General features: G+C 44.6%; 1 protein-coding gene across 1 annotated transcript in view; it reads right to left on the reverse strand.

Annotated features, from left to right (window-relative positions):
* Positions 1 to 3,456: 3,456 nt before the first annotated feature.
* SCG3 (secretogranin III) overlaps positions 3,457 to 25,370 on the reverse strand; it is a 37,957-nt gene continuing 16,043 nt past the window's right edge. The window contains exons 9-12 of the mRNA XM_063142517.1: positions 12,317 to 12,394; positions 11,760 to 11,885; positions 7,543 to 7,623; positions 3,457 to 3,915 (exon numbers count right to left, since the gene is read on the reverse strand). Of these exons, the coding sequence (XP_062998587.1) occupies positions 3,797 to 3,915; positions 7,543 to 7,623; positions 11,760 to 11,885; positions 12,317 to 12,394 (404 nt within the window). The 3' untranslated portion in view covers positions 3,457 to 3,796. The remainder of the gene's footprint in view (positions 3,916 to 7,542; positions 7,624 to 11,759; positions 11,886 to 12,316; positions 12,395 to 25,370) is intronic.

Genomic DNA, 25,370 nt, shown 5'->3' on the forward strand with positions numbered 1-25,370 from the left:
CGAGATCACTCAGTCTGAGATTCATTCAGCACAAGTCAGAGACCTTTCGCAGTGCAGGGTAATGGTTGACGCTGCCCTTCACTTTGCTTTGTCATCTCGTGTTACAGAAGTTTATTGTGTTTGATGCTACCTAATATGACAACTTGAGCCAGTGATTAGAAACATTCACGGAACAAAGTACAGGAAAATGAACCTATTATTTTTTCATGTTATATTACGTAGCTATTAAAACCCCCACTATGTACTGAAAATGTGACTTATACAAAGTTTCAAAAAGCAAATTTTAAAATATGTACCAATATCAGGGCTGCTCCATTTTTACTTCCACTCTCTGCTTTGCAAGGGAAACACATGATCCAATTAGAACTAGACACATAAACCAAATAGTTGCTGATTTTTATATTTTAAAAGGGGGAGAAACTATGTTTTCTCTCTCTCTCTCAGCCTTTGGTGTAATCCAAGATTTATTTATTTATAATCGAAGATCTTATTTACACCTAACTTAATTAAGTCTGTGTAACACTTTCCTGCTTTTAATTTCAGACTGTTACAAACTGTAGAATATCACCTTTTCATCTTACAAAGCAGTATCTGCCCCCTCATGTGACCATCCAACCTGATTAAGAATTTTGATGAACTCGAAAGGTTTGCTTGCTACTTTGTCAACTTTTAGCTGGTCCTAATAAAGGTATTCCCTTACTGTTACTTTTGCATTTTTAACTAATGGACTAACACAGCTACCTTCAATTTTCTTGCTAGTGCCCTCTAAAGATACAAACCAAGGGGTTCCTGGACAAGTGTTTTATATTAGCTAAACTCTGAGTGGGTAGTTATGCCCTTCTTAGAATAACATACCACCCAGTCTCCAGCATAAGGCTAACATTCAACTCTCCATTGTCTCAACTTTTTCTTGCCCTCTCTCTCAGCTTCTGCCACTCAGTTCTCAGAGGTATTCTGAAAACCCACTCCTTTTGACACTCCTCTCTTCATCTACACATCCTCTTCTGCATCTTGATTCATTCACTCCTTAGTAGAAGCAAATTCTGTTGCTTGTTTGCATCACCTCTAAGCTGCATCCTTTACTCCATCCGCCTCCAACCTTCTCCAAACTGTTGCTGTCCAGAAGTTTGGGACTACAACTCCCAGGATTCCTAACCAATTGACAATGCTAACTAGAGCTGATGCAAGTTCAAGTCCCAAACACCCGAAGGACTGTCTTGACTACAGTAATTTCTTCCTCTTTCCTCTCCTTATGTCTTTAGACGTAACAATCTGCAATCATCAATTTCATCATTCCACATCCTTACCTCTAAAGCCTACTGCATCATTGTCCTATTTTCTCTCTTCCCTAACATTAATCTTGTGCTCCTTCCTTGTTCCATCCATTACATGTAAGCTCATCTATCATCACACTCCTTTGTCTCCTACTTCGCCTCATCTTTCCGTTTTCAGACAGCCAGAAAGACCAGGCATTGACATCTGTTCTCCTGACTGCCAGGGCATGTTTGCAGCCTCCACTGCTGCCAGTTCAGTGTTTTAATACTAACCTGGAAATGTGAGAATTAAGAAACTGTGTTGCAAAAGCAGCAGCTGTCACTCAACAAGAGACACCTACAGATGTTTGACTTTTGACAGCTCCACCTGCCCTGGCAGCACAATCCTACCTGCATCCTTACTCAGAAGTAAGTCCCACTGAGTTCATGTGGCCTCCTCCTACGTAAGTGTACTTTGGATTGCAGCTTTAACTTTGCTTTAGTGCTCCTTTCCCCATTACACAGGTACCAATCTTTTAACTACTGTTTAAGCTGTTTCCCTTGCAGAATTGAAAAGCCGGCATATTTTCTGAGTATATTTCATTTTCTTTTTTAAAGTCTTTACAATACTGATGATGCCAAATCAGTCATGCCCAAGCTGTGTGTGCTGGGGTCCTGTCGCAAGAGAGCCAACCCAAGAAATTAGTTAATGAAACAGTGAAAGCCTCCTCTGAAACTGAAATATCCATCTTCAAAGGAGGCTGCTAACTGTTAGTCTGCATGTTCCATAGCTTTGGTCTTGTCTCTTTCCAATCAATCTCTGCTGGAAGCAGTTAATTCTGCCCTGACCCTTCAATACATAGGATTGGATTGTTCAACCCTGTACCTATAGGAGCTTGCTTGAGCTTTAAAGGCTGCATCAAAGGCCCTCCTGTCCTGGCCTTCCATAGATAGCTCCTACATTGGCACCTCCCAGGGACAGAGCCTTTTCGGTGGTGGCCCCGCATCTCTAGAACTCCCTTCTCAGGGAAATATGCATAGCTCCATCACCTCTGCTTTTCAAGAGGTCCTCAAAGACACTACTATTCCAGTCTGTGTTTGGCTAATTTTAATGCTTTAATTTTTTTTATTGCTGCTGCTTATAGGTGAGGTTGATGGGGTATTTTATTGTATTTTTTTATTATTATTATTATTATTATTATTATTATTATTATTATTATTATTATTATTATTATTATTATTACCTTGTGTGTTTTCACTTCTTGTAAACCACCTTGAAAAAGCAGGTTAGGGTTTTTTCTAAGCAAGCAAACTTACTCTTGATGGAGACTCACCCGAAAAACCCATAAAAAGAAAGAGAAAAGAAAGACACAGCCACCTTCATGTAACATTTGGAACAGCGAGTTGCATGGAGACACACGAGGTAAAAGTCATCCTTCTGAAGTGCAAGTTGGAAGCGGCTTCCAATGTTAATTCAGAATGCTTCAGCTATCAGGCATTTGGGAAACACTGCTGCTAAATGGGCCATGGAGTCCAAAAGAGCTCTGGGAATTATAGCAATTTCCTTTGACGCCAAGGCAGGAGGGATGGTGGACCGCTCCAAATTTGACCTGGTTTGATTGGCAAACCAGCACACCTCTAATTCTAAGCTCCTCTAATGGGTTGCTTTTACATTTTTTTTTGTTTTGTCGTTAGAAATTAACACCTATTTACATGTGTCATTAGGTTACTCACATCAAGGATTCCATTCTTTATGCATGCACAGAGAAATAACACTTATTCAGGAGCGATGGAGTGTGTGAATTAATGAGAAGGTTGCTACTGTACCTGACCATAGCAATTCCATGGCAATGCAGCTCCTTCTCCCTGTAAGATCTCTTTTCAAGGCTGATGCAGTGTTGAACATTTAGCAGCTACATAATGGCACACGGACACAAGACAAACATACAGACAACAAGGAAATGGTGATAGCGCTAATGCATTGAAACAGGACCATCGTGGACTTGAAATAATAGAAACAGCAAATGGGAACTTGAACGTGAACTTTCTTTGCAAATATTTACTTGAGTTTTTGTTTTATTTTGCCCCAAGTAATGCCCTTTGCAAACCAAAAAGCATCTCTAAAAAGCCATTGAATGGTGTCACAAGTTGGTGGATGCTGGGGGGAAAGGAACTCTTCTTCAAAAACACTTGTCTTGTCTCAAAGAGCTGCTTGGTGACTAAAGTTAGGCTAAAGGGAACATGTTGGCATTTTACCCTGTTAACGATAAAGAAGGCAGCAAAATTCTGCCTTAAGTGGAATGGTGAAGGTATATGGAAGAATGGATATGCAGTCATTGGGGACTGTTGACAAAGATATATATTTTTTTAACCTGGAAAAGATTCAGTACAATGAAGACAGAATACTTTCTAATAACCTCTTAGGGGTAGAGACAGGGTAGTGGGGTGCGGGGAGAAAGAAGGTTGTAGGTCATAAAACTAGAGGTGGGTGAAGATAGACTAAACCTCTCTACAGCTTCAAGAGACATCTTCTGTTCTGTTCTTTACAGGCTACCGTAGATACGTTTGATCACGTCCGCCTCTTCTTTATCCAGAATGCCCTTGTCGACGTAAGCATCAGCTTGTTGATCAATGAAGTCTCGCAGTTTGGAAAGGTCGTAATCTGGAACGCAAGAATGAATTTATACCACAAATGTTGCTTGCAACAGGTCTTCCCTGTAAACTTGACTGTTTTACTTGGCAGGTTAAGGAGAATCATTTGATGGCAACAAGGAAAGGGCCTTTTCAGTGGTGGCCCCCCAATTATGGATGATCTCCCCCGATGAGGCTCGCCTGGCACCAACATTGTTATTTTTTCAGCGCCAGCATTTCTCTTCTCCCCAGCATTTAACAGCATTTAACAACATATGCTAAGTTTGTTTGTTTTTTAATGGACCCCAGAACTGTTGTGGTTTAAATGGATACTGTTGTTTTATACTGTTGTTTTTATATTTTTGATGGTTTAAAATTTTGTATACTTTTAATGTTCACTGTTTTTAACTTTTGTAAACTGCCCAGAGAGCTTTGGCTATGGGGTGGTATATAAAAAAAATAAAATAAAATAAAATAAAAAAAATATTTAAGGTCTTATTCAGGTTTCCCAACACCTATAAAATACACACCTGGAAAATGGGAATTAAAAACTCTTGACCTTGGATTCAAAGGACAATGCGTTAAGGAAGCATTCTGGGTTACTGGGTATAGACTGTGAATAAATGGGGAGAAACATCCCAAATATATCTGATCCTAAGCAAACTCAGGTTCTGTGACAAGAAAAGCTGAATGCCTTGACCTTTGAGGGCCATGGTGGGCTAAAAAGTGATATACAATTACTGTAAATAAACAAATAACAAATAGAAATTATGTGGATTACCATGCATGTCAACACAGAATTAAGTTTCACTTTTAATGGGATTTAGGCATGGTCTTACACAAGCAGCAATGAGGTGGCAAAACAGACTGCACCACTTCAAGTTGTGGTGGTGGTGGTGGTGGTCATGAGGAATCATGTTTTCAGATGTTCTTGTATGTTAAAAACTCATTACCAATAGAAAATTAGCATAGTAATGGTTGGGTTAGGACAGGGGTGGGAAGAAGGTAAGCTTCCAGATCTTTTGGACTTCAACTCCCAGCATACCTGACCACTAGCAATCCTGGCAGAAGGTAGCTCTCACACCTGGAGATCTACCTTCTGCCCTCCCCAGGGCTGGAACTTTCCCCCTGGTGTACTCATTTTCAGTTTGGAGGGATTTTTTTTAAAGAAGAGAATCATTTGAAAGCAGTATCCTTCACCTGTAGCCTGAAATGATAGAATCCATTAGACAACCTCAGCTAAATGCATCCATCACTTCATCACCATATTGAGCTTCAGGAATGGAGCACATGCTTTGTATGCAGAAGACCTCAGGTTTATTTCCTGGCCTTTCTAGTTCATAGGATAAGGTAGAAGGTGATGTAAAAGACTTCTACCTGAAACCCTGGAGAACCACTGCTAGTCATAGGAGACAATGCTGGACTAGATCAACAATAAACACAACCTGGTATAAGGTGGTTTCCTATGTTCCTTTTGGATCCAATTTTACCCCTGGAAAGGGTGCACAGAATTGCAGACTTCCAATGGTCCACCTTAGTTTGACCACCATCTTTCAGCTACATGCCATCAAATGTAGAATTCTTGGCTCTCTACACCAGTAGTCTTCCACTGGTGGATTGGGAACCAAACCTGGATCATGGGCCAACCTTCATATACATTTGTTTATTTTAAATTTGTTTTATTGTATTTTATAATTCTTGTAAGCCACCTAGCAGTCTTGATCTCTATGTATTCCAGTTCTGCGTTCACTTTTCATCCTCTAAGTTAGAAGATCAAGAAATACTTTTGTAAGCTGCCGTGAGAGCCTTTTTTGGCTGAATGGCGGCATAAAAATCCTTAAATAAATAAAATAAATAAATAAAGATCTGACTTTCAATTAGTACATTGAGAGCAGGATATTGTGAATCTATCTGCAAACACAAAGACCCTGCCATATTTCATAGCATTCACTTTCTGCAGCTATTAGGAGAATTTTATAATTGCTCGGCTAATTTATCTGAACTGAATAGGCAACGAAGTCTTCGTGTCATTTACTTTATGTTCATTTCAGTGTTTCGGCTTAACTTTCCAGATGATGAGCGTTAATATAAATGGAAGAACTTGCATATTATGAATAATTGGGTAAATATGTCTCCCGGTGCTATAACAATTAATAGACAAAGCACATCACTGATCTCTCTTCAGTTCTGTAGAAAAGTATGATAACGGGCACATTAGCCAAAAAAATCAGCAATATCTTCCATCTGTCATCTCAATTAACATTTACGCCTAAGGAACTGAACGTGGAGCTTTTACAAATTAATAATTCAAATCCCAATACTGTGTATATTTGCCACAGCATCTCTCGTCCTAGTTTTTCTTCATTTAGGGTTTCTTTTTTGTTGAGATTTTCCTTTCCTTATACTTCATCTTCTCGGGATTGCACACTCAAGGTTCTTCCAGTTTCAATTTTTGTTTTACAGAACGCTAAAATCTGCGCACCAGGCCTGCAGCTAGAGATGTTTTGGTAGGGAAACCTAAGGCTACGCTTGTTGGAGAACATTCGGCTATGTCAGTGCGAAATGGCAAAAAGAAAACCCAGAACTCTAAATATTGGTAGTCCTGAGAGAGCAATCCTAGAACCCCTAGGCAGTGTATGAGGAGCCATAGGATACTGAGACTGTAGACAGAGCTATGGCGTTGGAGGGGGAAAACCCTGCTTAGGTTTTTCACCCACCCCTCCCTCCCAGTTGATGCAGAAAGCTCTGTGGTGGTTTCTCTCCCAAGACCAGCCAAGGAGGAAAGAAGCCATCGATCTTACCCTGGGGATAAGCCCCATTGAACTCAATGGAACATACTTCTGAGTTGACATGTCTAAGATTGCACTGTTGGTCTGCAATCCTATACTCTGGAGTGAAGGTAGAAGATCTGGAGTGAAGGTACATCTCCAGATGTTCGGGACTTGGGCTCCCAGAAGCCCCTGCTAGCAAGACCAATGGTCAAGAATGCTGAAAAATGAAGTTCAAAGTACCTAGAGATTTACTTTCTGACACACTTGCCCAGAAGTAAGTCCCACTGAACTCAATATAAGTTACTTCTGAGGAGACAATGATCAGGTTGTGCCTCTTTCCATATCAAACTCCTTAAGCCTTGAGATCTTCCACTGAAGCCCTCTTGAAGTTGCCTTCTATAATGCAGATACAGTATTCAGCAGTGGTGTAGCAGAATCAGGGCTCACAGGGACACAGAGCCAGCAGTTTTTTATTAGCAGGATTGCTAATAATCCACCACCATCCTCCTCAGTCTTCCCTGTTCGTTCCCAGTTTAGCTGCAATTCTCACAGTATCTGTGGTGGTGGGAACGGATTTTCCCATCAACAATATATTATTCCCTATTGCAAAGTATTTTGGGGAAGCTTCCCCCCCCTTTTTTTTTTCCAGATGGGCAATTAAGATCCAGCAGCTTTGCAAAACACTTGCTCCTGCCAGAAGAGGATCATAGAAATGAATCAACAAAGCTGCTGGTTTTTCCAGGAAAATAGAATACTCGTCTTTATGTTTCCTTACTCTGGTTTTCTAAAACCCTAGTTCTAAACCTTATGCCAATTTATACCACTGAGCAAAATTCTGAGATGAACATGATCTGTGTCCTCGGCATGACAAAGTTCTCGCATCCTACCTTCTTTATTTCCCTGCGTGTTGTGTTTCTTCAGCCATTCAATGTTCTTTCTGATGGCTTCCAAATACGCTTCTGCTTTCCCTTTAAAGAGAAAAAAATAGGAAAGAAGAGAGAGATCAAAGCACTTATTAGCAGTTTAGACGTCTCAACTGGATTCGCATGACCATGAAGGGGGAAAGAAGCCATGGTGACTTAGAATCACAGAAGAGTAGAGTTGGAAGGGGCCTCTAAGGCCATCGAGTCCAACCCCCTGCTCAATGCAGGAATCCACCCTAAAGCATTCCTGACAGATGGTTGTCCAGCTGCCTCTTGAATGCTTCTAGTGTGGGAGAGCCCACAACCTCCCTGAGTAACTGGTTCCATTGTTGTACTGCTCTAACAGTCAGGAAGTTTTTCCTGATGTCCAGCTGGAATCTGGCTTCCTGTCACTTGAGCCCATCATTCCGTGTCCTGCACTCTGGGATGATCGAGAAGAGATCCATGCCCTCCTCTGTGTGACAACCTTCCAAGTATTTGAAGAGTGCTATCATGTCTCCCCTCAATCTCTTCTCCAGGCAAAACATGCCCAGTTCTTTCAGTCTCTTCTTTCCCCCTCCCTGCATGCCTGGGGGATTTGAGTAATTACCTTCGCTGGCATGGCTTGCCATGTTGGGTGAACCCAGAGATGGTGGATTCTGTCCATCCTTAACAACCAATGGGTCATTTTAGGGTCCTGGGCTGGCTTATTAACTATGGCAACAAGCCATCCCTGTCAGGTTAATATGGCATGGCAAGACGGGTGAGCGAGGAAAATTATGCAACCCCCCTGGCATGTGACTGGCACACAGGATGGGGGAACTAAGGCCCAGTTGCTTATGTCCCTCTCTGTCATCAGGCCCTTTGTGTGGTTAATTTGCTATATTTTGTTACAGTGTGGATTCAATTCAATCTATCATTGGTCTTACATTTTATGGGGCAATCCTGCAATTATTACATCTAAAGGAAAGAGCCCACTTGAAAGAAAGCTAAGGTCAGATCCTCCCCCTGGATTTGCACAGATTGATCTACCAAGGGCCACCCTAGTTGAACACAAGCCGTTCCCTCCTGATTTTCTGAGAATAATTCCCAGCTGTGAAATTAAAGCACTTGAGACTTGGTAATTTTTTTAAAAAACCCAATCCAATGAAGAGACCGACATGTAAATATGGCTGCATTTTCCAAGGGTTAAAATGGTATTTTAGAATAGCAACAACAACAACAACAACAACAACAATAATAATAATAATAAATCTTGTGCCTGTACAATGCAGTGTGTTTCCAATTTGAAGTATCAGCGAATCATTTTGCCTACGGTGCAGCCAGGACAAAATTAGCTTCAAAACTAAGCTAATGTGGACTCTGGGGGAATATAATAATTTAATGGATTCTGAACTTTTCTGGAGCTTCACGGATAATAACATGCTCGCTTTTGTTAGGAAATACAAGAGCTGTTAGCCTCCTGGAATGCTCTTACTGCCAGCTCTGCCTGTCTCATCCTGTCAAGAGCTGGTCGTTTGAGGAACAGATGAATTAAGTGCTAGCAGCTGGGGAATATTTGTCCGAAGAAAAATTCAGAAAGCTAGTCTATGTTGCGAAGAATAAATCAGGCAGATTCTCTTCTTATTAACTCACGTGTAAAGCCATTGAATTAAATAGGATTGTGTATGAGAGTACGGGTTCAAAATATTTCAGATGAATTTGGCTATAACCTATGATTTAAATCAGCACTCCCAACCTGGTGCCTTCCAGATGTTCTTGACTTCAACTCCCATCATCCCCAGCCAGCATGAGCAAGAGTTGGGAATCCTAGGAGTCATAGTCCAAAACATCTGGAGAGTCCCAGGTTGGGAAAGGCTGGTTTAAACAAATAATCCTGGAATACAAGATGGTAGCTCCTATAACGCCATAAATCAATATTGATTGGTTCACAGACGCCAATATTGGTGACTGCAGCTTCAAGTGGTGATTGGCAACGTATAGTAAACTGGACACATTTCTGGTGTCCTGAATCAATTATGGTGTGATTTAGCATCCTTCGATTATAGGTACTTTGGATTTTAATGTATCACACTGCTTACTCCACCTTGCTACCAAACCTTATTGGTGGCTGAATGTTATGTTTCGATGTCCTGACAAGGAGCTTGAGGAGGTCGGAGAACTACAGCTCCTATGGAGCTCTGTGCTGTGCAGGAATGTAGGGAGAAAGAACAAAGTCCTGGTATAACTGTGGCTGGTTACTCAAGGAAAGCTTCCTGACACAATGACGTTTTCAGGAGGAAGCGGAAGCGACACAGTGTTGGCATCTGCTTGACCTCCGATGGCAGGGAATTCCGTAGGAAGGGGGCCACCACACTGAAGGCTCTTCTCCTGGTGGACTCCAACCAGACCACAGGTCCATGTGGAACCACCAGGAACACAACTACTAACACCTGTGGCGATATGGGCTTTGCACAAGTGTGGTAGAGGGGAGGAAAATTCTGTTGACCTCTAGAAAGAACCATCACAGATCAAATATTGCAGAGGCTTTGCTTGCCTCTTAGCAAATCCTTGCGTACGACGCTGCACAAGTGGTTATGCAGAGAGCACTGAGGGCTAAAAGCTCCCCTTCCATCCATCATCTGTATTTCTTCCTGAGCCATTCAGCGGGCCGTATTTTTGACTGGAAACGAGTTACAGACGTTTGGTGTGTGTGTTTTACAACCTCTTGCGTTGCAGACTGATCAATATCCTCGGCCCAGACTATTGAACCAGCTAACGATTTTACGTTTTTAAAAAGGGAGAGATGCAATTAGGGGCGAATCTTAAGCGGCGGTGGCACACTGAACGTATTGAATTTGGGTTGCAAAAGCAGCGTTCTGAGTCTGAAAGGAAAGATAATGGCTCTGCTTGCATCAGAGATTCATTGTTGCTTTCCCATTTCCTTCTGCTTAGGGTTAACAGCACGAATCCATCACTGGATGGGATAACCTTATGACTGATTTGTTTTTCCAAGTTTCAAGCCCACCCTTTTCTCCAAGGAGTTCAGCCCCGCACCACATGCGGGGCAGTTCCATTTTTCATAAAAACATGGTACCATTCGGCCATCAGCAGCTTCCAGGTGGGAGCTAGGAACCAGAAATAGTTGCCAAGGAGTCAGAGCTGGTGAATACCGTTGCTGCCCGGGCAAGGTCCCATTTGGATAAGAGAAAGCTCATCTGTGCTGGTTCCAGGTTTTTGAGGGCCTCAATGGCCCCCCTCCCTCTGTGAGTCTACTTTCTTGCCACCATTGTTACCAGCTGCTGTTGGAACTCTCATTGCTACCACTTGCTTGCTTGACAGGTAGATAGCCAGAGAGCAAGTGGGCAGTGGCATCTATTGCTCCATCTTACCACCACGGCTGTTGTCCTGGCTGGAGCAATAGGCAGGTGAAGAGATTGCAGTGGGGGAAGAGGAGGACCAACTCCAGGGAGCCATTAGTAAGGTTGTACACTGCTTCGGGTCCAAACTCCGAATCTGAACTGAAGCAGGCCCATTCGGCCTGCTTCGGGCCAAATCTGGATTGGGACCGGATTGGGCCAAGGCAGTCCAGAGCAGACCGGATTGGGTCCAAAGTTATAGTAATATATAACAATAAGAGTCCTGCTACTCTCTCAAAATCAATAGGTGGTGGAAGCCAGTTTCCTTGTGGGGGCTTGGGGGAAGCCTGGACTCAGTCGATCAGCGGAGGAATTTCCCCAATGACCTCGAGGATCCGGTGCCTTGTAAGGGACCCCTGGAATATCAAAATGGAGCTCTAATCTGATCCAGTATGGTTCTCCTTATCTGTGCTTTTGGCAGCCAGCCATGGTAATAACTATATTAGATAAAGTAGGCCTGGGGAACTACTTTTGGGTGGGCTGTGGGCTGGATGAACCATCCCCACCCAACCCTCCATGGGCCAAATGATGTCTGGGGGAGTAGCTCCAGTCACAGATGGGAGATAATAGGATACTCCTCTCCCACCCTACCCTTAAGCCTCTAGGCTAGGTGGTGGGGCTTGGGAATGGGTGGGGCTTGGGTAGGGAAGGGGATGAGGCCCATGGAGGGCACCCACATCTCCACTGGCTGGATGGGGAATCTCCATGGGCCAGATTAAAATGCATGGGCCAGAGATTCTCCATCCCCGAGATAAAGGTTTGATGACACCTGCTGGAAATGATACAGCCACCTTAGGCTCTTACCTTTCGGCTCCTCATTGTTGCCTGTATTTTGTTCTTCAGCTTTTGTGGAATCTTTCAGCGTTTCGTACTCTTTTTCCATTTTCGCTGCTGCTGCTTTTGTGCTATCAGCCTCTTCAGTGCTCTTGTCTAGAGAGGTGGCAAGAAGACCATCTCCTTACTCTTGTATCCTCAGCATCTTCAAATGCACGTCATTAGGAAATCCTCTAACTTGTTATGTGTTGTATGGAACTTTAATGCTTTTGGGTGGCTTACTGATTTGGCAGAAAGGGTGCAGCAGCCCTAAAAAAGCTGTAGTACTACTGGCCACTCTTCACTGGCAACTTCCGCACATTGGATGGCTCCTTTAGAGTTGTGACTGAAACCCAGAGTGGATTCACTGCCCCACTGACATCAGAGCCACCAGCCTCCACTGCCATGAAGGCAATCAAAAATGGAGGGGATATGGGAATAAATTACACCACATACGAACCAGGGTTAAAGGAGTGCCTGGCCATAGTTCATGTTAAATCTTCTGGGAAAGACACTAAAAGAGGAGGGATAACAGACTAACGTAATACCTGATGGTAGTTTGGTTTTGGCACTGGGTTTTTCAAGTTTCTTTCTTGTCTGTAGAGCTATCATTGCATCCAGATTTTCTGGAAAACAGAAACAGAAAGTATAGCTTTATGTGGGACTCAATTTGATGGGTTAGCAAAACCACCAACAGTTTTTCTTGCACCACCAAAGTACAGATTTTCAGACATCTAAAAAGCAAAGTGAGTTATCTGGGATAACGATGCCGATTATAACATAAAGCAAAGAAATGAAAAACCTAGAAACCGAATCGAAACACACACAAATTCCATATATACCAGCAGCGTGCAAAATCTGTGTTTTTCCTGACCACAATTCTTTGCAATTTTTTCGGCCGGTGTGTTTGTGTGTGTTTCCTCATTCCAAAAGGCTGAAATTATTCCCTTAAGGCTTTAGTTCCTGGCATTTTCAGTAATTTGGTAATATGGCAGATATTTGGGTTAATTTTGACCCCACTCCTTTTGCTGAATGGGTGACACGCACGGCAGTCACTGCTGTTGTGGTCAAAAGATATTGTGCAGACGTTCATGACAAGATGGACAGCCAGTGTGGCGTAGTGGTTAGGAGTGTTGGGCAGGGAGCTGGGAGATCCGGGTTCTAGTCCCCACTTGGCCATGGAAGCTTACTGGGTGACTTTGGGCCAGTCACAGACTCTCAGCCCGTCCCACCTCCCATGCAGAATGCATTCTCAAGAGCTCAATCTTGCTAAGCGGGATTTCCTTCCTCCTGTTTAGAAAAGTTAAAAAGAAAAGAGTTGGCTCTGCTCCAAATCTAGACTACCCATCTGTGGCCACCAGCTGTGGTCTGAAAATGTGTGCACAATATTTGCTTTGAGTTATCCTAATAGGGTGAGTCATCTAGAGAAATGTCATCTGCATGGACAGTAGCTAAGCAACCGGGTGTCCTAGTTGGGGTTTTAACAAGATCCGATGTCATTGCTCCGCTGGTTGCCTTGGCGACTTAAAAAACGCACACAGTAAGAAGCTGAAGCCATTGAGTTGACAATCTTTCACCCATCTGGCTACCTATTTCTAACATTGTTCATTAAAATAAATGCCCCTGGAAGTGAACCGCTAGTAATAACTTCGAAAAACAATAACCCTAACTTGGCTTGGAAGAAGTTCTGTAGATTTCAGAGCAGGAATTCTAGGCACGTTCACTCAGAAGTATGTTTACTTCCAAGGTAAGGGTGTATAGGAGAGGGGTTGGGAACATCTGGCCTGTGAGCCAAATGCAGACCTTGTACTGAGTCAGAGCATTGGTCCATCTAAGCCCAGTATTGTTGACACTGACTGGCAGTGGCTCCCCATGGTTTCAGGCAAGAGTTTTTCATACCCTACACAGAGATGCTGGGGTTCGAACCTGAGACCTTCTGCATGCAAAGCAGGTGCTCTACCATTGAGCTTTGGCTCCTCCCCTGGGTTGCTCTCCCAGTCCAGACCTTGAGACTCTCCCCATGCCATGACCCCTCACCAGGCTCAAGCTTCCTGATATTCTTTACTCCATCCTTCTCCGTCCGCCGACTACAAAGCCAATGGAAAAAAACCTTACACAAGTTGGGGAAGGAGGACGCCTGGATGCAGATGTCTTGTTCTTTGCTCTTCTATACTGGAGCAAAGGTTCAAGTGTTACATCTGTTGCTCCAGCATGGCCAACACTGGCTGGGGATGGCTGGTGTTATGGTCCAACAGTTCGGGAGGGTACCTAGGATTATATCCTATGCTTGTCCTACTTAGCGAAAACCCACTGAAATACATGGAACTTGTTAGACTAACATTGTTCATAACTCACTGGATACAACCCAGGGGCGGCCTAAGGTGAAAGACAAGTTGGCACCCCCTCCCATTCCAGTATAAATGTTTTATTATTTTCTAATACACAAACAAACAAACACATAAACATGACAAAACATAAAATCAAACATCAACACAGAAAACATAAAAAAAAATACACAACTAAGATGGACTTCCGATTCCCTCCACAGCAAAGAATATGTAACAATATTTTCTCTTACTCTATAATTAAAAAGAATTTCTCTCTTTCTTTCATTTTAACATTTTCTTCTCATTCATTGAATCCACAGTTAAACAAGTTGTTGTTTTTTTCTAGTCTCTGCAAAAAGTCTATGAAAGGTTTCCATTAGGGGTGTGCACGGACCCCCCGCTCCGCTTCACTTGCAGATCCGCCATTTTCCGGATCGGGCCGCTCCGCCCCGCCCCCGCTCCGCCCACTTCCGCTCCGCTCCGCCCGGAGCTCCGGATCCGGATCCGGAGCTCCGTTTCCCCCCCCCCATAGGCTTGCATTGAAAGCTAAAAAATTATACAACTTTTTTTCTGTTCAAGTTAGAAACCTCATGTTTGGCACCATGACACCTCATGGGGATATACACACGCATGCCAAGTTTCAAAGCAATCCCATCATCCCCTGATTTTTGGCGAATTTTTGAAAATCGGGCACCCCACACACAACATCCCTGCGAGGTGGGCAGGGGAGGAGGGAGGGAAGGCAGGCAGGCATGCAGCTGGCATTTCTGGGGGCATAAGGAAGTGAGCCAAGGATAAGCCAGTAATGCATATAAAATGGAATAAATCAATCAATAAACAAAGGAGGGGTGGAATTAAAAGCAGCAGTGTTGCTCAATAAACAACAAGAAGAACTTTTTTTAAAAGGCTATATCTGTCTTTTACCAGCAATAGGGGGACGTGCCCGGGGGAGGGGGAAGTAGCTGCCAGTTCAAGACACTGACAGCCACAGCTCCGAGAAGAAGTAAAACGCTCACTTCGACTCAGAACAGGCATTGCTCCACCACTGAAAAGTGACCATTCACTTCAACTCATGATAGGCATTGCTCCACCGTTTTACTCTCTTTGGAAGGCTCTATGGCCTTCCAGTGCAGGAGAGAGTGGGGGCACGTCCACGATGAGATGCCCTAGGGGAGCTCATCCCCTTGCACCACATCGATTCAGTTGTTCACCAAGGTTAGGGTGGGGAGCAGTGCTGTGTTTCTATCTCTTATTCTTGGCTTAGTATATGATTTCAGGTTGTGTTTGTGCATTTGGTGGGGCTACTGTGTTAAAAAACACGGGGAAAAGCCCGTTCAGATGAAGAAAGAGAAGTTTCCCAGAATCCCAAGTTACCTGTTTTGCCTATGCCCTCCTCCAACTTTGGGATCATCATGACCGGGAGCTGACTCTGCCCCTCAGCCCTTTGAAAAAGGTATTTTTCCCGCCGATTTTTTAAAAACTTCTAGCCCGCGACCCGTACGATGCAGAAAGTTGAGAGTGGTCTCAAAATGACCCCCATCCACGACTCTCTGTGCACAAGAATTTTCAGAATGATAGCTTAACCCCCCCCCCAGTTATCCCCGATTCTTTCCCTCAATGCAATCTTATGGGCGAAAAGCCGAAAACGCAGTTTGAGCCATGCGGTTGACCCGATTTTCACAAAAACATTGCACGTGAACCACAGCACGCAGAAAGTTGAGAGTAGTCTCAAAATGACCCCCATCCACGACTCTCTGAGCACAAGAATTTTCAGAACGATAGCTTAAACCCCCCCCAGTTATCCCCGATTCTTTCCCTCAATGCAATCCTATGGGCGAAAAGCCGAAACGCAGTTTGAGCCGCGCGGTTGACCCGATTTTCAAAAAAATATAGCACGCGACACGGACAACGCAGAGAGGTGAGAGTGGTCTCAAAATGACCCCCATCCACGACTCTCTGAGCACAAGAATTTCCAGAGCGATAGCTTCAAAAACAACGTAGTTATGCGCGATTATTTGCCGCAATGCAATCCTATGGCGAAATGTTTTCAAGATGGCGACCGGAGCGCTCCGCCTGAACTCGGAGCTCCGAAAAATGGTCGCTTCTCTTCGCCTTGCTTCTAGGGGGTCCACGGTCCGCTCCTACTCCGCCTCTGGGTAAGGCGGAGCAGGCCAATCCGCTACTGCTTCTACGCTCCTAATCGGAGCGGAGCACATCCCTAGTTTCCATTTAGTTATAAACCTAGATGTTGACTTTTCTCTGATTATTGACGTGAGTTTTGCCATCTCTGCCATCTCCAACACCTTCAACCACCATTCATCCATAGTAGGTAATATTGAGCCTTTCCATTTTTGTGCATATAATAGTCTCGGTGCCGTAATCATATATAGAAACAGAGTTCCAAAGTTCTTTTTCATCTGGTCATCCATTAAACCCAACAAAAAAAGTGCCCGCTCTCATTCCATGTACGCAAACCAACTGGACTGGTTGTTGAATCTTCCTTCAGCACTGGAAATGGGACAGCAACTTTCACTGCACCTAAGGCAGCAGGCTAATTTAAGAAGCTCCAAACCGGCTGCACGGCACACAGCTATTTCTTCCAATACCAATTCCTCCATTGCTTCCCTCTGCCTAATGGTAGGGCCAGCCCTGATACAACCCCAGGTTGGGGAAGGCTGGTCAATTGCATATCTTTATTTACTTCATATGTTCCAATCGTTCCTATTTTCCAGGGACAGTCTTGATTTATTTTTCCTAGACTCTGTCCCTGGTAAATCAGTGTCCTTATTTTACATCTGGGTTGTGGTGTGTTTGTTTTATTGGTTTTTTTTGCCTTCTGGGGATGTCTTGTTAAACTGTTGCTAGTGTGAAATTCTGGAGCTGTCATTCTTCAGGGTTCGATTTCCCTCCACAGAGGCTTTCGAGGTCAAATCTCTGAAAGAGCGGGCTAGACATATCTTGCCTGTAGAGCACTTACACAGAAATGGGAACATAGGACACTGCCTTATACTGAGTCAAGTCATTAGTCCATCCAGCCCAGTATTCTCAACACTGACTGGCAGCAGTGGCTCTCCAGGATTTCAGGCAAGACATTTTCCAGCCCAACCTGGAGATGCTGGGGGTTGAACCTGTGACCTTCTACATGCAAAGCAGGTGCTCTGCCCACTGAGCCACAGCCCCTAAGCTCAGAGAGAACAGGGAAGCTTGAGATGGGTGGCAGATGACATCATCAGCCCTGCTCATCAAAACGTCCTGGTTCTTTGACCCTGTGAGCCCTGGTTCCGCTACACCCTGCTTGTGAATTGATATGACTTAGAAAGCTTCAAGACGAGGCTTTTATCACGCAATCGCCCTGCATCATTGAATTTGCCTAGAGGCAGGAGTTCAGCCGACACCGACTCCGTCTTGTAACCATCCCACGTTTTGCCACTGCTGCTTCTTTCTTTTTTCTTTCCATGAAAATAAAATAAAATAAAAACCCATCAAGGAGGAAAAGGCAGAATTAGCGGCACCATGTCTTTTGATTGATAGCACAAGGAGCCCTCCATCTGGAAGGATCCTTATAGAAACGTGACGTCGTGTTAAAAGGGTTCTGCTGAATTGTAGCAATGGTTAAGCAGACACATTTCTGGCTTGCTGTACTCATTGATGAAAAAATAATAACACAGCAGTCTTGGGAAAGCACCATTCCCTCAAAGCGTCCTTTGAAGGGAGCCCGTGGTGGTACTGCAATAATAGGAGAGGTCACGCAAACAGCTGTACATGGACGGAATGGGTTTGCAAGGCTTTGCTGTCTCTTTTTTAAAAAAATAAAAACACATTGGATTCCTCAGGCCAAAAGCATCAGCCGAGTGCACTGCCCTATTATTGAAACGGCGACCAGCCCTGCTGCTGGAGAGCAAGTAATCTGCCCATACAGGCATTTAACTGAATACACAAAGCAGCGATATTACTCTTCGTGTGTACATTGCCAGAGAGCTTCCATAACGTTTCCCGAAAGGGCAGATCTCTTTGCATAATCAACATATGCCTGAAAGGCACTTTTTCAGCCCACACTTGTTCACTTGTCAGCATAGCTTGGCGGCAAAGCGAATCAAGGCATCCGTAGCATCCAATCATTCTATAGGGAAAAGATCTGACATATCCCCCACCAGCTCAGTCATGTTTTTCTGTCCCCCCCCCCACTTTGAGTGCTGGAATAAAAATATTTAGAGTGAAATCTTAACCATGTTTAGACTGAAAAAAAAAATCCTACAACTCCCAGGATCCCCCAGTGAGTCATTGCCAAGATATATATAATATTATTGCATTTTTATACTGCCCAATACCCATTGCCACTGTAGGCTTCTGAGCACTCCTCTTGCCCCGTGTGCAGGGTTGCAGTGGGACCAGGACTCACAAGGAGGGAAATCTGGGACATTTGGATTGGCAGAGACAATGACATCATCTGTCCCGAGCTTAGCTGCAATCTTCAGCCACCTGTAGGGGATGCTTTAGGGTGGATTCCTGCATTGAGCAGGGGGTTGGACTTGATGGCCTTATAGGCCCCTTCCAACTCTGCTATTCTATGATTCTATAGATTTTCCCAACAACACACATACATAACACAGCGGACACAAGGACTGGCTTATCACTAATTTTGTGTGCGTGACACCCACAATATGCGCAAATAGAGATTTGTGTAAATAGCAGCTGAAATTTCCATAAGCTGTGCGAAACACATTGACTAGATATCAGAGTAGGATAATATCTATTTAAAGTAAGACAATCTGTGACCATATACATGCTCAGTTGTCTTTTCCCTAGCTGTGAACTCTAAACTAAGAAAGAGGAGAGACTGAAAGAACTGAGCATGTTGAGCCTTGAGAAGAGAAGCACTCTTGATAGCACTCTTAAAATACTAGAAAGGTTGTCACACAGAGGAGGGCCAGAATCTCTTCTTGATCGTCCCAGACTGCAGAACAAGGAATAATGGGCTCAAGTTACAGGAAGCCAGATTTTGGCTGGATATCAAGAAAAACTTCCTGACTGTTAGAGCAGTCCGACAGTGGAACCAATGACCTAGGGAGGTCGTGGCCTCTCCCACCCTAGAGGCCTTCAAGAGGCAGCTGGACAACCATCTGTCAGGGATGCTTTAAGGTGGATTCCTGCATTGAGCAGGGGGTTGGACTCGATGGCCTTGTAGGCTCCTTCCCACTCTACTATTCTATGAAAGAGTATGCTGTGGTGAGCAGCATTAGTCTTCAAGGACCTGGCTTGCCCACTCTGGCCCAGATGGTGGTGCTGGGCCTGTTTGCCACTGCCCTATCACTCTCTGGATGATCAACCCCCCCTCTCCCGGCTGTGGGCTAGTTCTCGCTGCAGCTCTGCCTGCAGCCTTACAGTCTTAAAGAGCTGAAAATAACAATTGCTTCCAGGTAGGGAAGCTTCTCAAAAGTCTGTCCCTCTTGATAAATTTTCACTCATAAAAATAGGGCCCTGGGGTGGGCAGCAATTGATCAAGCATATGTAACCAATTTGGCTTTGGAAAACGTTGAGGGCTAGTAACTTCGGTAGATTTATTTGCAAAAATGCTGTAAGCATTCCATCCTTTTGTCAAGGGTCTCAGGACATGTTATCTGGGCATGACCAGCCCACTTCCATTGACTCCCAAACGGATCCCCCATTTCTCTGCTGCACTACATTGCCTCCAAGTTGGAGGCTAGTAAATACAGACGTCGCTTTGGATCTTTGCTTTGCAAATGGCAGCACAGCGTGCGACTGGCATGAAGGCGCCGGTTACTCCAGTAGAAAATGATTGGTAGGTAAAAATAACAGAGCCAGCTGACGGTGAATAATCTCTGAAGACAGAAGGGATGGCGGAATGACGTTTAACACGGCAAGGAATACAAAGCAAATTCAAACAGGGTTGAGTGAAGATGAAAGGTTTGTTGTGGATAGAGAGAGATGCTCTTGAAGCGAGGGAGAACACTTTGGAAAATGTACATTCATCAGAACAATGGACTGCTCTGCTAATTGCCTTGGCTTCTTTTCATCCCCCTGTTCTAGCTGGGCAGATGTGAACCGGAAAGCTGCATGACGTAGTACCTTTTCTGTGGTTGCAACCCTGCCCATCTGGCCATGTATCAACTCATTACTGCCCAACTGGGGAAATGTACTCAGCACAGAATGTTATTTCCATGCTACCATTTAGATGCAGCAACAGAAAGGGAGAGGAATGGCCAACTCCACTGTCCTAAGCAGTTAAGCTTCCAGGGCCCACGTCAAGGGTTGGCAAGGCTGGGCACCTGTCAAGGGACCACATCCGAGCTGATAAGAGCCTGCTGGAGCCGCTCCTGTTCTCCACTTTTGCAACCTGCTTGTTTAACTGCCGCTCACTCTGGACCAGACAGTGCCAGATTTACGAACAAGCCAAGTAAGCTATGGCTTAGGGACTCATATTTTGAGGGGGGCTCTAAATACATTTGAGATAACTAAAATGAAATTGCTTTAGCTTAAATACGTTGGAAGGTCTGCTGTGACGTACGGCAGAATTGCCTTTTATAGAGGAAGTGCGGCAACACAGCATTTAGTACTGGAGGCAACAAGCACAAACTAGAGCCAGTTTAAAGGCAGTTTCAAATCAACTTACTTTATTAGTGTGTTTATACACATCTTCAGAGAAGGCTCACACTGTTTTTACAAGCACCCCCTAATGCTGGATGGTACCCTTTCCTTACCCTTCCTCTAATAATCTAATACACTTTTCCCCCTCTTTATTTTTATGGTATGGGACCTTGGAGTCTTGATTTGGCTTAGGGCCTCAGTATGCCTTAATCCAGCCCTGCAACTGGACATCAATGATGGTGAGAAGTTGGAGCAGGAGATACCGCTGCTTGCTAGCTGTCCGCTTGTCAAGAAAGCAAGGGAGAGCAACAATGAGAAAGAAGAACAGGAGCAGCTGGTGACCATGGTGGTGAGAAGGTTGACTCACTAAGGGAGGGGGGGTCCATTCTGGGTGTTTTGCCCAAGGACTCTCAGAAACCTGAAGCTGGCCCTGTCCGGAAGCACAATGTGACCACGGGTGAAATTTGGCTCACGAATTGCGTTGCAATAAAAGACGCTTCGGATCACTGATCTCTTCAGAGAAGTAGCAGCTCTACCATTCTTGGCCACATCCATTTATTATGATGCCATTGACTGGAGAGAACGTTTGCCTCTTAATTCCTTCCTTCAGGCAGGCTCCTGGTCCACAGGAGGTGGGACTTGCCCGGCTTGGCAAAGAAGAGCAAAATGTGGGGGAAGGCAAGACATATGGTGGCATCTGTACAGGTCCATCTCTGATCAAAACAATCCTCCCCTGCTTGGTTGCATGAAGGCCAGGGAATGGGATGGATGAGTCATGGGTGAAGGAGGAAGGTGTGAACTGCTGACTAAGGAAGGCAACGTGATCGCGAGTGGTGCAGCAAAGTGGAGAGCATTGGGATGTAGGTGGCTGCAGCCCAGAATTGAAGGAGGAAGATGGTTGACTCAAAAGTTCTCGTTGCTTATTAATAATCCACCATATCGCCTCATCCCACCTATAAGAACGTAAGAAGAGCCCTGCTGGATCAAACTAAGGGTCCATCTGGTCCAGCATTCTGGTCACACAGTAGCCGACCAGCTGACCATGGGAAACTCACAAGCAGGACATGAGTGCAACAGTGCCCTCCTGCCATCAACTGGTGTACAGAGGCATACTAGTATCCTCAACCTACTGTGGTAGTTGTTGAAGCACTTTTCTTTGGGCATTCTTGGAGTGTGTTACACTTCCATGAGTCTGTTAGTTTTACCCTACTGTTAGTTTTACCCTACCCAGTGCCTGTTTACCCTACCCTGTGCCTGTTTGCATTCTCTTCCCCTCCTTATTGTTTTATTATGATTTTATTAGAATGTAAGCCTATGCGGCAGGGTCTTGCTATTTACTGTTTTACTCTGTACAGCACCATGTACATTGATGGTGCTATATAAATAAATAAATAAATAAAAAATAATAATACTGCCAGTGATACTGGAGGTAGCAAGAAGCCGTCAGAACTAATAGCCTTTGATAGTCTTCTCCACCCCACCCACCCTTTTGCAAGAGAACAATAAAATGGTCCCTGAGCATGGACAGAAGATACATGATGCAGTAACCTTGCTCTAAGGAATATGTTGGGGGACCACCAAGGAAAACCTCCTGCCCCCCAATCTCTATGATGGAAGAAAGGCAGGCTCTACGTAAACACACAAAGTCATGAAAAGGGAATCGCTTTTGATCCAGACAAAGGTCTTCATTCCTCTGCTGCATTGTTTTAAGTTTGAATCTGATCTGCCTCCTTAGCCTTACTTTTTAATCCTACCTTTCTTTCCTGCCTCCGCTCATACAGTTAAGACCTAATAGCATCATTCACAGTCTGGGTGATCATCTCTTCTACGCAAAACTGTTGATATCAGAATTCATCTTACCGACATTTCCTTTCAAAGGCCCAAAGCAAAGGGAAGGATCATCAGTCCGCTGCTGACCAGAATTGAGATGTGATTGAGTTCTGAGAAAGTGCTTGCAAGAACTCACTTGTCGAGGTGACTCAGCCGAGCTGCTAGGAAGAGACCTCTCCTTTTTCTCCAAGGTGGCTTCTGAAGCAAAGCACCAGCAACAGAACCTGGTCCCAGAAGGCCCTCAGATGGTCCAGATGGAGATGATGGCTGTTGCAAACAGTGTTGAGGAAGATGGCAGAGCATAGAGCTCCATGGAGCAGTAAGAATGACGGCATGGATCGCAGTGGAGTATCTGACCTTGGATCCAGGAATCCAAATTATCCTATGCCACCACTGCCACCAAATGCTGTCTAGAGGCCATAGAATTGCTCTCTTAGGGATTGTTCCTAGAGAGTTTCTTTTTAGTACTTCTGCAAGCCCTACAGTTCCTCCAAGTCTGCTAATACCACCTTCTACTAGCTACTACATTGTGAATTGATGGCCCTGTTTTGGTGACATTCTCTTTAATAATAATAATAATAATAATAATAATAATAATAATAATAATAATAATAATTCTTACCTGCCTCTCTATTCTGATCGAGGCAGGGAACAACAGCAAATATAAAATACTCTTTGTCTTCAACCCCACCCACCACTGGAATACAACCTCCAAAAGCATCTCCTAAATGGACATTTGGGCCTCAGACTGAAAGGGGGAAAGAAGAGGATTCTGAACACAAAAGGCCAGGCTAGAATTCAGCTTCAGAGATCAGAAAAATACAGTTGCACATACAGCCTTGGTATCTATTCAACTGGCCCAGGATTCAGAAGCTAAGATCTGTGCAGCTTAGAGAGAGAGAGAGATATCTAATAACATCATTCACTGATGTTCACTGCAAGACTATTCCCCCTGGAGTGAGATCCGGCAATGGTGACATAATGTTGGGTCCTCAAATCCCAGACCAGCTGTTACCGAGATGTGCTTTTAAACTTCCTGTCTCTGTAGATTGTCAAGCCAGGTGCTCTAAAAGCATGTGACTTCATGGAATAAATGATGTATGGGTTCAAATGCATAATTCAGGCTTGTAGCTTCACCCTCTCTCCCAAAGCAGGCAGGGGTATTTTAAGGCAACTACTCTAAAACAGCTGCTCTTCTACAACCTGGTAGACATCACTGGCTGATGCTCTGGATAAAGAAAGAAGGTTGGTTATTTATTTATTTATTTATTTATTTATTGATAATACAACAGATTTCTTCAGGATAATTGCAGGAGGGGTGGTAACATGAGCTGACTGACCATCTCTCCCAGTTAGTAAACAGAGATAGACAACGATCTCATTGCACCCTAGAAAGCAGCTGCACAGATACATGCTTTGGAAGTCCTTAAGAGACAGTTGTTTGGAAGCCCAGCCTGGGATCAATGGATCCCTAAACATTTCACCGAATGTGACCACTCAGCAGGGGCTGGCCTTGGATTGAACCCGTTCCAGTCGGCCAGAACCAAAAGCTGTGGAACCAAGGAAAACCAGGCTACAGGGGGCAGGAGCAAGCCAAGATGGAAGAGCAACTCAGAATTGGAGTACAAACCAGGATGCTAGATGGAGGAGCAAGCCTGGACCAAAGAATAACCAGGTACACACCAGGGCTCAGGGAGACCTTGTTGCTGAAGGTAGACTTAACTGCAGGGTTGGCTCAACCATCAGGCAGATGTCATGACCCAGGATTGGGAGCCCTCAGAGACTGAGGCCTCCAGTGACAGTAATGCCAATGACATGTCTGAACCAGTCCCAGGTCCTTCTGAACGGGTCCACTGCCTTGGACCTTATTCAACCCCCAAGAGGTTCTACTGCTTCCTGACTCTAAGCAGAAGACCTCAGACTCAGAAGACCTCAGACCTCAGTGAACAGGGAGACCCTGAGGAGCAGCCCCGAACGGAGTTTTCACTCCCCCAACCCTCACTCCCCAGGAAAACCAACATTTACAGCTAGATACAGCACCTGAGGGAGTGGAGCTTCCAGAAGGATTCTCCTGGCCTGACTATTAAACGCTGCCTGTTGCTCCAGGTCAATGCAATAGCTCCAGGACTGTACTGTCCATGGTGCTGAAATGGGTGCAAGTCTCCGATGTGAAATTACTGCCATCCCACATCATGCTTCCTTGTCTGAACCATCACCTATTGTAGATGATGGAAGCCCACATGGAGTGTGACAGCAGAGTGAGGTGATTGCCTCAGGTGGCAGATGTGGGGGAGCGGTGGCACCGTCTCCCTGAATCCCCCGTTGGAGGACATAACTATGCAGGCCACATGGCCTGTCCAGGGCCCCTAAACTAGGCCGCTACTTCAAGTGCAGTGGAGGAACTATCTTGTAACCCGTGTTGAAGTAAGATTCAATGGCCAGAACAGTTGGCTTCAGTACATGGCATGGGCAGGGCCTACCATCTTGTCCTTTGCCTCAGGCAGCAAAATATCTTGAGCCAGCGTTAGTTAACTGGAACAGGAAGTCCTCTTATACTCCTTCCTGTCCCACTTTGGTGGGCGGAGTTAGTCCAGACCCTGAAGGTGGCAAACACAGTTCAAAGTTTCACCCCACAGGGGAGCTGTGTCCAGATCCAGCAGTCCCTGACAGAACGAGGGAACTCAACGGAAAGACTGGCCATTTCAGCCATCTTAGCACAGTAGGAAAAGGAAGTGATCTCAGAGTTGCATCTTTCGGGATTTGATGGGAGGGATTTCCGTGGCTCTTGATCCTGTTCTGAAACGTATTTTGGTGCATATTCTGGTTTCCTTTTCAAAAA

The sequence above is a fragment of the Elgaria multicarinata genome, chromosome 16 (genome assembly GCF_023053635.1).
Source record: "Elgaria multicarinata webbii isolate HBS135686 ecotype San Diego chromosome 16, rElgMul1.1.pri, whole genome shotgun sequence".
NCBI classification, from domain to species: Eukaryota; Metazoa; Chordata; class Lepidosauria; order Squamata; family Anguidae; genus Elgaria; species Elgaria multicarinata.